The following is a 13799-nucleotide window of genomic DNA, read 5'->3' as shown; positions in this document are numbered from 1 at the left end:
TAATGGGTTCATTACACAAGATTTTTAATTAATGTATTTTACATTTGTTAACCGGGAGAGTCCAACTGGATATATGTCCATTTTCAGTGGAGGCCCGGGGAGAAAAGCTCCAGAGCAGTAAAATTGTTAAGAGAAAGCACATTAACAAAAGGTACATTAGACAATAAACAGAGGAAACATTATTTATACTTGTTATAGAAGTATAGTACATATGTGATAGTGAGTTTAACAAAAGGTGTATTTGAAACATTCACAGACTACATTTACTTATACACCTTATAGAGGTGTATAACAGCAAGTATAGCAGGAAGGTAGAATAGATAATTTACATAGCATGTCTGTCATGTGTAAAAATGAGTTATGTCCCTTTGGTTTACTTTACAGTGTTGAGTTACTATTAACCATGGAGACATTAAAAAAGTAGTAGATAAGCTGTTATTCTAGTTGCTGGAAACAGAGAAACATGAGTTACTACCAGGGGTGGTAGAGGTACATAATCTAGACCCATCATTAGACCCATTATAGAGTACAACGCCCCTTTTGGAATGTACCTCACAAGACATCTGCAGCAACTGGAAAGGCCACAGAAGTACCTCACAAAGAGGATTACTGGCCTCAAACAAATGCCCTACACTGACCGCCTCAAAAAACTCCAGCTTTACTCGGTAGCATATCGCCCACTCCGAGGTGATCTCTGCCTAACATATAAAGCTATGTCAAACCCAGAGCTGTTGGACATGCTACACCTAAAGAAATCCCAATCCCTCCAAGCTACACGCTCTAGGGACCTAAACCTTGTCACCACAATAAACAGGACACACTGGAGGGATAGAGTCCTGTCCCAAAGACTTCCTATACTCTGGAACAAGCTACCCATGTCAAGCAAAGTTCTTCATTAGCACTCTTCAAGAAAAATCTTGAGTGGATGGGAAATAGGAAATACACCCCGGGGATCACTTCTGTGTCACTGCTCGACAGTGGCTCAGGAAAATAACCTTCTTGGGTGGCGTAAGCCATGGAACCTTGCTGGCTAGTCTTACGTAGGCCCTTGGGCAGATAGCTTAGTACCTACCTACGAACCTATAAGGAAGTGTGTTTTGAGTAGTTTTTCGAATTGGGTTGTGGAGTTATTTATTATGTGGGCTGGAAGGGAGTTCCAGATTTTAGAGATGTAGTGGCTATAAATGGATCTACCTGCCTCATTTTTAAAGTTTGTTACCTTAAGGAGGTGTTGGTGTAAGGTTGAAGTAGTTGCTGCAGGGCTGGGGTGTTGCCTAGATGATGTAGTACTTTGTGAGCGAGTGCTAGTTGGTTGACTTGAAGGGTCAGGGGGAGTTCTAGCCAGTTGTTTTTTTGAGGCTTTCACAGTGGTGGGTTCTAGAAGGTGATCCTGTGGAAAATCTGACTATTTTTTTATTGTAACAGCCATCTACTTTGTTGAGCTCAGTTTTTCGGAGATTGGTAAGCACGGGGGAAGTGTAAAGTAGGGTGGACAGGATGTGTGTCCTGGCTGTGGTAACCTTAGAGTGACTGGTGAAAAACTGTTTTGTTGAGATAGAGTAGATCCATTTTTCTGTGGACTCTTTTTTTTTTGAATGTTAAATCTAAGGTTGTCAATTTCGAAGTCTAGCAGTTTAGCGTGACTGCTGGGTGTGATGGTGGTGGTGTTGTGAGAGGAGATTGCAAAGTTAGATGGGGCTGAAGACCTTTAACTATACCAAATTGCTCCAAATAAAGCCTAATGTTAATGTGTTCTGTGGTCTTATGAATGAGGGCCATCATGCTGAAGGGCCTACAGTTTTCGGCATCATTAGTAGGATTAACTGTATGTAGCATCACCAGTGCCATATGCCATACTTCTAGATAAAGGTTATGCCAGGTCATGTTTATTACTATTTAAATGTTGTTCCTCTTACTCCTGTGTCTTTGCACCAATGCTGCTCTCCTGACTAGTCCCACTTTTCCCTTCATAATACTTAAACCTAGGCCCAGCTGTCTTCCCAGTCTCCTTACAAATGATGGTCACAGGCTCTGAATTTACCCATTTACCCTTTTCCACCTCAGAAGTCCAGCAACTCAACCCTCACACAGGCTCTGCACATACTTCAATCCACAGGTACCAAAAGCAGCATTGCCATCTTATACCTAAATCATCTAAACCTCCTTTTACCCACCTTCCCTCAAATCATATGTTTTACTTCTCACATTTTCTACTATTAAATTCAGTGTTTATTGGCAAGAGTCTTAACCTGAAAGCACTACTTACTTATTTACATATGTTAACCGGATAGTGTCCAACTGTGCAAGTAGCCCATTTTCAGCGGAGACCCGGGGAGAAAAAGCTCCAGAACAGTAACAATGGTTATGAGAGCAAATAGTCAAAACACAAAATTAGCAAAAGAATGCAATTAATGAAGTTACATAACAAAAGTAGTCATGAACACACACAGTTTGCAAAAAAAAAAAAAAAAAAAAAAAGTTAAAGAATTTTTTTATGAGAGAGGGGGGGGGAAAAAAAAAAAAAACACATAGTACTATAATACAGAGATATATAGTAATACTATAATACAGAGATATATAAACTATCAAAAATTAAGCATGGGATTGTAAGCACTAGCTGTTTAAAGGTGATAAACAGAGTTACACGAGAAAGGGAGTTGGAATTAATAGGGGAAAGTAACTAGCCAGGAGAAATACCAGGGCAGTTGCTACCAAGATAATCTTTTAGGCTTTTTTTTTTTTTTTTAAGTGAAGACATGTTGGGATTGTTTTGGATGTCCTGAGGAAGAGCATGCCAGACCTTAGCTATTTTATACGAATAGAGGAGTCGCTATAATAGTTGTGGAACTGGGTAACCATTAGTCTGTTAGACGACATAAGAGACCTGCAGTTAACGTTAGGTTGGACCAGGCTTGAAAGTGCAGGGCAGTTACAGGGGTTGTGTATGACTTTATGGGCAAAGTTAAGTTGGTTTAGTTTTAACAGGCTGGGAAGTTCCAGCCAGTTGAGTTGTTGAAGAACAGAGCAATGATGAGTTTTATGGGGTTGAATGGCGGCAAACTTAGCTATTTTGTTACAGCAGGACTCTAGGTTATTAAGATCAGCCTTATGTAGGTTAGTGAAGATATCTGAGCAGTACTGTAGGTTATCTAGTGAGATCTAGCTGTAGTGAGTCTGGCTTGGTGTGTAAGGTACGGTTTTGGCCCTACTACTCACAATGTGCTCTGCAGTTACATTTTAAAACAAAAAAGTATAAAACTGATGATGCTTGTAGTCAAACATCAGAGCATTGCAGCCTAATCTACAGCAGAAGCTGTACTTTGTAGTGAAGTCATGCAACTCAGGGAAGCAGGAAAAAGGAAATTTCTCTTATTCAGCACTTTCATCCTCTGAATTTGTATCAGACTTGGGAGGCCGCAGTGTGTGTGCATATGTATACATTACATACATGTACATACACACAAACATATATTACTGTTTTGCAATCTTCTGCATGGTTTGTACTGCACTTCTGTAAGCCTACATGTGCTAAAACTTTTATGTGAAAGGCTCAATGTTTCATTACAGCTTCCTAATGATTCAAACTCATTACTCCCAGTATGTATTAAAAAAATGAATTTATATTAAAGTTGCCTCTGTGTACAGTGGGGGGCTTATGCCCCCATAACTTATACAGCAATAAACCACATCACAAAACTTTGGTTTTCTAGCCTGTTTCTTATTTTACATACATGTTGTTGTTATCTCTCTAGTACGCTCGGCTTTGCTTATTATGCACTTTTAGGTCGTCCACCATCCTGATGAAGATTTTGAAAAGTGTAGCCTAACAATGTATTTTACCAGCAAGGGATGATTTTTTTTCCAGCAAGACTATTTTTTTAGCTAATTTTAGCTAATCTCCGAACTTCACTATTGTAGGTTTAGAGTGAGTCTACTAACCACGTAGGAGTTGGCTCAGGGTATCTAACCTATCAGATTGTAAGGTGTGATGTCAAGTTGTCGTGCCCAATCACAATAAAGGTTTTCACTCACACTTGATTGGCTCCCACTGACACACCCCCAGGTACTCTTATAAAAGGAAATCTTCAGGATCACTCTTTCCATTAAGGAACTACGCTTCGATGGTGATTGTACTTCTGGTACTTTTTACTTCAATAAAATACGACCTTCTAGAATCTGAACTTCAACTACATTTATTTTTTGCCACTACGGCGAGCAGAGCTCCTTAGCCAAGCCACATTTACGTTGTTTTGCCTGTTTTTTTCTGTGCATTTCATCTTTGATTTCTAGCTGCCACACTAGCGGTTCCTCTCACCAGGCGACCTGACCAGCTGGAACTACGACCTATATATGAAGCCTTTCTAAAGTTTTTACTCAGCCTTCAACCTCAAGCGCTCAGATACGCACAGCCAAGGGTTTACCGGTAGCCCAGCTTCTTCACCGACATCCCACCGTACCTTTATTAAGACAGCCTACCTGGTCATCCATTTGTTCTGGGCTTCCCTAGGGTATTTTATTCGTGGACATTTTTCCTCCTCTGCATAGGAGCTTGAATACCCAGGTCCCACAGACAATCATTTTCCTGCAAAACTTTGAAGAAAGGGAAGAAATTTCACTAAAAGCACATCACCACAGCTTCAATAGTTACACTACGTAATGACCTTACACTAGATATAAGAAACCTCATTAGTTCACCGTAGAGCTCATAAATCAACTCTTACTACCTGCACAGTAACTGCCTTCCCTGCAATAATTCATGCTAATATTACATTTAACTTTTTAGATGCTGCACAGTGTTTCTTTATAAAGGAGGTTACAAATTCAATTTTACCTCTACACTTAACATATGATTAAGAGATGCGATTTTACAAGGCCACACAATGAACATGAAACTTAACAGACATAAAAAGGCCATTCCTGTCCACAATTCACACCCATCCAGCTTCCCATATACTCTACATTTTAGCTGTCCTGAAAGATCATACTCTACAAAGCAAAAGAAATGAAAGATTTCACGTTCCCATACAGGTGCACACCTAAATGCAGGTAACTTATTTGCGCAGTAAATCAGCATCTTTCTGGTCAACAAATCAAAGACACCAATCTCTACATCCTCAAAAAAGGTATGTCTATCACTCTTGCAATTTAGCTGCATTAGACTCAAGCATCAACTTCAAGGACAGTCCACTAACCTCACCAATCTTCTGTAACACATTCATTTTCATATTGTGTCCATTGCTCAAGCCATTTACTAACCACCCTGATATATCACACAGGATTACTGGTTATGGCATTATAACTATGACAAATTATACCATTATAAAACCTTGCGAGACCCAGACTGTGACTTGATTCCCAGTTAACAGCCTGTACCCAGATTCTACTATATTTGAGTGAGGTAAAAACAAGGTCCCATTTGCCTGTCCTGATTAAAGACTCTTGTAATAAATACTTGGGAATAAGTTATAATACGTTCTGTAAATCTGAGCAATCAACCCTAGTCACAATCAACAGCAACCTAAACACCACTAAAAAGGTCAAGTTCAATGGGACCTACATGACCAGCAAAATATTTAAAAGCATTAAAAACACTCCTGAAGACTAAATTAGCCATCAAAAGTGCCACGCATTTGTATCAGTCTGCTGCGCTCCAACATATTTGTGAAACAATGAAAATGTTAACCATATCATCTTCTAAATTGTTGTTTCCTCAACTTCAGCCCAAGTAGGAAAAGTCTTCTTATGGTAGAGATTGAGAAATGAATCAGACACCAATAATATAAACTGTCATTTCTCTCTACCCAAAAATAAAAAAAAAAAGTAACATTGTCCATAATCAAAATTTCCTTCATAACCCCACAACTAAATAAATAAAAATAATAATACATAAATAACTAAAAAGGGAGACTGACTAGAAATAGGCCAACTCGCCTCTTAATGGATGGTGTGGGTAGTTCTTGCTAAGGAATTCCACTCTTCAAATCTTGGGGCTTTGCTCTGAGTAGGACTACACATAGGGGATAGCAACCCTAAATGTCGGTGTGGGTAGTTCTTGCTAAGGAATTCCACTCTTCAAATCTTGGGGCTTTGCTCTGAGTAGGACTACACACAGGGGATAGCAACCCTAAATGTCAAGAACAAGTTCATACTCGTGCACACTACAAAGATGTCACCACACTAATCAGGCAACTGAGAAGGGTAGGACATTTAATAACACTAACAAGCTCATTGTTCCCCTCTACTCATCACTCATTGGACCCATTATAGAGTACAATGCCCCTTTTGGTATGTACCTCACAAGACATCTACAACAACTGGAAAGACCACAGAAATACCTCACAAAGAGGATTACTGGCCTCAAACAGACGCCCTATGCAGACCGTCTCAAAAAACTACAGCTTTACTCCATCGCATATCGCCTACTCAGGGGCGATCTCTGCCTAACATACAAAGCTATGTCAAACCCAGAGCTGTTGGACATGCTCCACTTAAAGAAATCCCAATCCCTCCGAGCTACACGCTCTAGGGACCTTAACCTTGTCACCACAATAAACAGAACATGCTGGAGGGATAGATTTCTGTCCCAGAGACTTCCCATACTCTGGAACAGACTACCTATCCATGTCAAACAGAGCTCCTCATTAGCACTCTTCAAGAAAAATCTTGATTGGATGGGAAATGGGAAATTCACCCCAGGGATCACTTCAGTGGCTCTGCTCGACAGGGGCATAGGAAAATAATTTTCTTGGGTGGCGAAAGCCAGGGTACATTTTTTGGCTAGGCTTGTATGGGCCCCTAGGGCCGATAGCCTAGTACCTACCTATGAACCTATAAGGAGGACCTGCACCAGAACTTGACTTTGCGTTGCCAGCTAGTGCAGCAACACTTAACACCATCAAAAATACGAACCTGTAAGCTACACCAGTCTACAATGTTGCCTTCAACTTCCATCAGTCTACATTCCAAGTACTCTTATCACCATCCTAACCTATCAATACCATCTCATACGAAATGTGAACATGAACTGCCTTACTGCCTTGTCACCAGCACAGCCATAATAAAATTCTGTGCCTTCAGATTCAGATCTTTGTGATCACACCAAATACATCTTTCCTTTTAAGAGCACTTTTCACAGCACATCCATTTCTCTCCCTTGTACTGGCCTTTGAGACTATACATTTTCTATTCCCATTCTTTATGACTAACCAATTTAATGAAAGCTTCGGGGGGGGGTGTTGGTCTTGGCTTTCCAGTCTTATTTGTAGGTGAACTGGACATGAAAGTAATTAAAGGCCAATTTGTGTAACCTACTAGAGATAACAATGTATAAAAAGCTGAAGCACTGTAAAGTAATAACTTGAACATAAAAAAATTAAAACAAAAGGATACAAACAGTGCAAACATAATCTATAAAAAAATGTGTTCATTAGCCCATCTTGCTGAAAAGCACTTTTAAAAATGATTAGACATGCGAGGATCAAAACTCACTGGAAATTGGTTTAAAAAAAAATACCTAGGCTGTTTTTCTGACAATGTTACTTCGCCGCCCCACATAACCATCGGATCGTAATGAACCTCTTATTAGCCTTGCTTTCTCCCACCAGACAACTGTAATGAGGACAGAGCCAGCTCATGCAGGCTTGTAAGGTGTCATACAACCAGAGGAAAAGATTTTCTTCGTTTACCTTATTTCCTCCAAGGCACATACTGCAATGATTATGCAACAGCATTTTTCAACAATAGGTGCTGTCATGTGCCCACATCTCATAAAGTCCACCAAAACCCAGTATGCTGGTTTCAAATAAGCAGATGTTTCTGCAGCAGCAAAATCCTGATTCTCCATCGGTCAACCTCAAAGGAAAGACAGAAATATTAGATGCTTGATTCCCTTCCCTTTCTCTACTGACCTTCCAACTCCCCGAGAGGTCAGAAGTACACAGAATATTTTCAACAAGAATAAACAAATCACTACTAAAACCTCATCTTTACAACCGCAACATTATGACAACAATATCTCAAACACAAGGAAATACAGTACAAATTATTTATAAACTGATGATTGAGACAGTGCCAAGTCTCCCTCAAAGAAAAAAAAAATCTTTACAGCTACATGAGAAAACTGTACAGTGACAACAGAAAAATGAAACAAACTGATTAAAAAGACAAGTAATAAGGGACCTGTGGAAGGACATTTGCATAGTTCTGAAGTATGCAAAAAAAGTCCAGAAGTTTTAGGATTTACACGGAAGTATTTGCATACATGTTTTTACACCCCAAGAAGACTTGAAATCTTTTCCCCATAGGTAACAGCAAATGCTTGGGTGTGATGGGAAACACAAGAGGTAACAGGCAACTTTTTTTTTTGTGGAATAGAGAGACTTTATCAAAATATTGGAGAAGCACAACCAAGACAATAACTCTTTGGAGCTTGGATACAAGATCTGAACTGCCTAGGCATAGCAAGGCTTTTTTCTAAGTTTAATACAATTAGCTACCATAAAAACCAATTACAAGAAAATGAAAATCAAAACAAACCATAAATGAAGTAAAGAAGGTAAAAATAACTGGAGGTGAGATCTTTATAAAAGGAAAGGAGCAAATTACACAGAAATAAATGGAATATGTCATAACAACACATATAGAATAATGAGCAGGAAGAGAAATTAAATTTAAGAGAAGGCATGTAATGCTGGAGTGAATAAAAGTTTTCAAAGAAAAAACAGGTTACTGCATGAGAATAATAATGGAATTCTAGTTATACTTAGTTTTCTATTTTATTAGTGTACATGTACCAGTCACCTTTTAAATGGAACATCACAAATTTCAAACAGCTACACCTGAATAATAGCGCAACTGTCCCCCTTAAAAGGATGAAATTCAGAATGCAAATAAATACTTTTAGAGACACTGGTTAGTCAAATTCAGTGTAGCTACAGGCCAGCATATACACCCACCCAAGTGTAACCAGCTAATAAACAATGTTATGTGAAAACCTTGTAAATATTCTCTTGGTAACACGTAAATGGTTTACTACTAAAAAGTTATCATGGAACCATGATCTTCTTTATCATTGTGAAATGAAACTGAACCTTACAGTTACATATGAAAACTTATTCATACATATAAATGCACATTCCGGTTTGCTCGGTCAATTCAGCTACTTTCTAGGTCCAGGCTGCGACTGTCAACTGACCAACCTACCTACCTTAAAACTCAATAACTAAATAAATAACCCTCAGGAACCACTGGGTAACAAATTAACACCCAATTTAAATGAACATTATAAAAAAAAAACATGTCCATTCATAAACCACAAAGAAAAGTTAGACTGATAATTCATTCCTTCATACACACCCTCCTTCACATACATGATAATGCATTTCACTTAAAGTATTAAAACTACATATTTATGTACATACATATTCCTATTTGCACATACACACACGTCTAAAATATATACAGCTGGTTGGCTAAAAAGGGTCAATAGACCAGTCCATTTGCCCAGGGGAACTAAACAGTAGAGAAATAAATCCACACACACACACACACACACACACACACGTGTGTGTTTCCCAATACATACATACACACACAAGTACATATATGTGTGTGTGTATAGATTATATACATACACACATGCGTATGCATGTTTACTACATACTACACAAAATGTAGACCATATTCAATGCTTTACTGCATTTCTGTTCTCTTTTCTATATAAAAAGAGTTGATCATACTCAGTGCTTTGCATTTCACCTCTCTGTTCCAGGAGGCAACACTTTGCAATTGTATCACTTTTACAATCAGTAAAAGAATTATAGAGCACCAACAACATGTGTAAAAGCTTGCTAAACTGTTACTATTACTGCAGCAACACTTTGCAGATTTAAACAGAAATGCAACAAAACAGCTACTATACAACACTTATCCAGAAAAGTCTAAACTACAGTTCCCATGATGGCATTATGTTAATCCAGACAAAAGCAAGTCTCTAAAAGTTTGCCAAAATGTTTATTTAAGCACTTGTACTCAATGACTCAAACACAGAAATAAAACAAAAAAGATCACTAACAAGGAAAACATTACATGCCAAGTCACAACTTTTCTAAAGCCTTCTTAAAACAGTGCATAGTCGATATTAGTTAAGAAACGCAATAAATTACACTCGGTATTTACACTCTCAGTTTTAAAACAGGTGAGTGATATAAACCAGATGCTGACAGAGATACTTACTCTTGCTGTTAAATAATGTTTCCGCAAAACTAGAATTGTGTAAAACGAAAGACTTAAATGAAACACATTTCCACTAAGCAAGGGACAGCATGCCAATAATCAACAAAGTTTAAAACAAAAGCACATGACATCACTGCCCTAAGACTCCCTATGCTTAGTTCTTAGAACCCAGACCCAAAAATCCAGGGGGTCACCTATGCAATCACACCGACAGCCTCAAACTTATTTGGGATACAGCAAGGGCCACTGTGGCGTTAGAGCTGCAGTGTGCCGGTATCTGGCACAGAAACATACCCCCAGCATTCCATAGTGCTGCAGCTCATGGGCTCCCTTACATACCCACGTGAAAGCAGTCATACCCCGAAGTGCCAAGACAACTCCTCAATGTGCATCCATCACTCTATTCTGGAAGGAATAGCCACAGGAACAGACCTGAAACACTGACTATCTTGCTTACCATGTTTGTGCTGGGGCCTCCTTGGCTCACTGTAATTGACAAGCTTACGGCTCCCAGTGGCTCACGCAGCTCTTGCGCATGCGCAGCACCGTGCCGGTTTGATTTCACTATCCTTTTTGCACGTTTTGCTATGTGATCATGTTCTGAGTCCAGCGCTGGGGAAAATTTTAAGCTTCTGTGGTTAAATTGGACAGGAATGGTCGGGGAATCAGTTCCAGCTCATGTCATTCTTTCTTCCTCTGAGTACTACTGAGGGAAGTAATTTTCCCAGCATGGTAGTTCGTATCTGTTAAAAATGTAGAAGAGGTTTAACTTTCACATCCTAAGTAAGCACTTTACTTTATGTATGAATTACAGTATACGACAGAGGTTTCAAAGAGCAGAATATAAAAATTTAATTGAATTCAACATTTTACGTGTGTGTGAGTTAATTTGCACAGAATGGTTTATTCTACACATTTTCCTTCGTTCAGCAGTTATTATGGTTTTGTAACCTGCACTGTCTCCTTTCTTTGATAAGGAAACCGTACCACTGGAAGAGCAGGGACTTGGGGTGGAGAATGCTAATTCCAGTAAAAGTCATTAAGTGATGCAAAATCCCACACCTGATGGGGTCACATGAAACTGCAATTATTTCTAACTCCGTAACGTGTATAAGGATCCAAGGGTGCAAAAAAAGAAACATATGGGTCTTGTATTTCTCCTTCCACGACTGATCTTTTATTTATTTATCTTTTTTTTTGCCGCTCTTACTGTACTGCAACTTCTGGAGCGTGTGTGTATGTGTAGGTAGAAAACCTTGTTGTAGCAGTGTTATCCTAATGTAATGGTATTTTGCAGCTTTTTAAAATTTTTGATGAAACCACATTGCTGCCTTAAGTGCAGGCAGCGATTCACAAAAAGGGTGACTGCATATACTCCCATGACAACCCTATAATTTCTTAATGGATATGAAAAACAAATCAAAATTCTTGGAAGTAAGATTTCCAAAGAAATTCTGTTGGTGTCAGTCACATCCACAGACTACCATGAAATTATGTCTCTGAAATATGTTCCTTTTATTAGTTTGCAATATGGAAAGTTCACATACATTGAATTTAATTTCATCAATAGAATGAATTGTACTATTAACATCTTGTATGTTTTTGTTTTCACTATTTCCTTATTCAATAAATACTTGCCAGTTAAAAGACTATTTGTGCCGGATTTCATGGTTTTAAGACAATTAAACCTAAAGTGCCTTGTGTTCATTTTAATCCAACTGTAAGAAAAAAAATAGGAAAAGTGTGCTTTAATTATTGCCTTTTTCAGTTTGTACCTGTGTCTGTATTCTTTCTGGGCACCATGTTGACTTTCTGAACAATTTATTATTTGTTAAAACAGCTGTTACATATTTTTTAATTGAGACAAATCAGTGAATATTGGAGGCATGCCTCTCATCCTGCAGACATTGAAAATAGGTACAAAGGCTCTTGAAAGTAGGTCTATCCAGCTAAAAGTCTGGACACATAATTAGCATAAAAATTTGTAGATGGAAAGCACAGAAACCAGGCTACTTCTAATAGGATTGTGGAATACCACATAGAAATGCACAGTTGAAAAAAGTGATGCCAAGGTATGTAATAATGTGGGTCCCCACCTTTCTTTAAATTGTTGGTGCCACCAGTACACTGGTCATGTAGCCTAGTTTCTTGTGTACTAAATAGCTTCAAAATAATGAAAGACAAAGAAGGATTCAGGAAACCTTGTAAAGGAATAAATCAAGACTGAAAACAGAGACAAACCTCCAGAAAGAGGTACAGCACAAGCCAGAAAATAAGTACATACTTCCAAAATAGGTGAATTTAAGAGGTCTGATTGGCTGACATGGCTAGGCTGAAGATATTTATAGCTTTAAATAAAACAGAGTAATTAGATCACTACCTAATTATCAAATTAAAATTCATAAACCTAGGTACAAACTGCAAGAGAAAAAAGTAAGTATGAGTTGTCTGGCAGCAGCAAGTCACACCTCAAGCTAGAAAGTATGATGACATAGAGATTAAGGAAAAGCATTGTAAGTCTGAAACTTTGTCAAGGTTAGCATTCCGAGATGGCAGTAAACAGCAGAATACGAGTCATTAATAACAAGCAACACTCCTGGCAGCTGAAGTAAAAAATTAGTCCTTTAAAAAGGGACAGACAGCATACCTCAAACTCTTAGCATAATAAATATGGAAAACAGGTAGAGTCTTACAAACAATGAAAAATAAAAGGCAGCTTTGAGTGAATAAAAGCATGCTTGATTTTTTTCTACTATAATCCCAAGCTAATCATCTACCAGACGAAAGCGCTTAATACTGCTGTGTTTGCTTGCACTGCTTTATCTTGGATGAACATTGTCTGTATTTTTTTCTGGATTTGGAGTTTTCTGCTTATAAAGGATTTGCCATCTACCAAGCGTCGCTTTCGTCTTGCAACAGCTGCCTTTTATTTTTCATAATAAATATGGACAAAGCCTGACATAATGGGGATACAAAGGTCCAAATAACATGCATTTTCTAAAGGATATGAAGTCTGAAACTTAAATATATGGCACCATTTACTAATTTAATTCCTTAGATCATCCCAGTGATTTGCCAGAATAACAAAAATGTTATGACGGAGCAACATTTTAAGGCAAAAAAAAATCTGGACATTCTGTGAAAATTTGGACAGTTGAGAGGTATGGCAGGTAGGACAGAAATCAGAAAAGTAGAGTACTCACAATGCATATACATGGAGAGACAAGATGTCTGAAAATGTTTGGCCTCTGTGATGTAATCTTATGGGGGCACACAGTACATCATGGAATGAAGAAGCTTTGACTAGAAAACAAAATCATATCAGCAAGATGCACATCATTAGGTCATTTATGGATATAATAATTTAGAAAAAAAAACTGAAAGCAGTTAGTGTGATTTAGTAATACTAGTACTTCACAGCACATCAATATACAATCAAAGTAAATATATATATTTTTGTGTGTGTGTGTGTGTGTGTGTGTTTGTATGTACACTTGTCCTTTAAATACATTATTAGGAAACTTCTATGGTTCTTTGTACATTGGCTTGTTAGAATACTTTTTCAA

At 38.1% G+C, this 13799-nt stretch overlaps 1 protein-coding gene across 4 annotated transcripts in view; it reads right to left on the bottom strand.

Moving 5' to 3' along the window:
• DCUN1D1 (defective in cullin neddylation 1 domain containing 1) overlaps positions 1-10787 on the bottom strand; it is a 723324-nt gene extending 712537 nt beyond the window's left edge. The window contains exon 1 of one of the 4 annotated variants that reach the window (XM_044070666.1): positions 10691-10787. In XM_044070666.1, coding sequence (XP_043926601.1) covers positions 10691-10693 — 3 coding nt within the window. In that variant the 5' untranslated portion in view covers positions 10694-10787. The other 3 variants (XM_044070664.1, XM_044070665.1, XM_044070667.1) reach the window with 3 other exon arrangements.
• Positions 10788-13799: the final 3012 nt, after the last annotated feature.

Source organism: Protopterus annectens, chromosome 4.part1 (genome assembly GCF_019279795.1).
Source record: "Protopterus annectens isolate FY-2018-M chromosome 4.part1, PAN1.0, whole genome shotgun sequence".
In the NCBI taxonomy this organism is placed as follows: domain Eukaryota; kingdom Metazoa; phylum Chordata; order Ceratodontiformes; family Protopteridae; genus Protopterus; species Protopterus annectens.
This window is presented reverse-complemented; position numbering and strand designations above follow the sequence as displayed.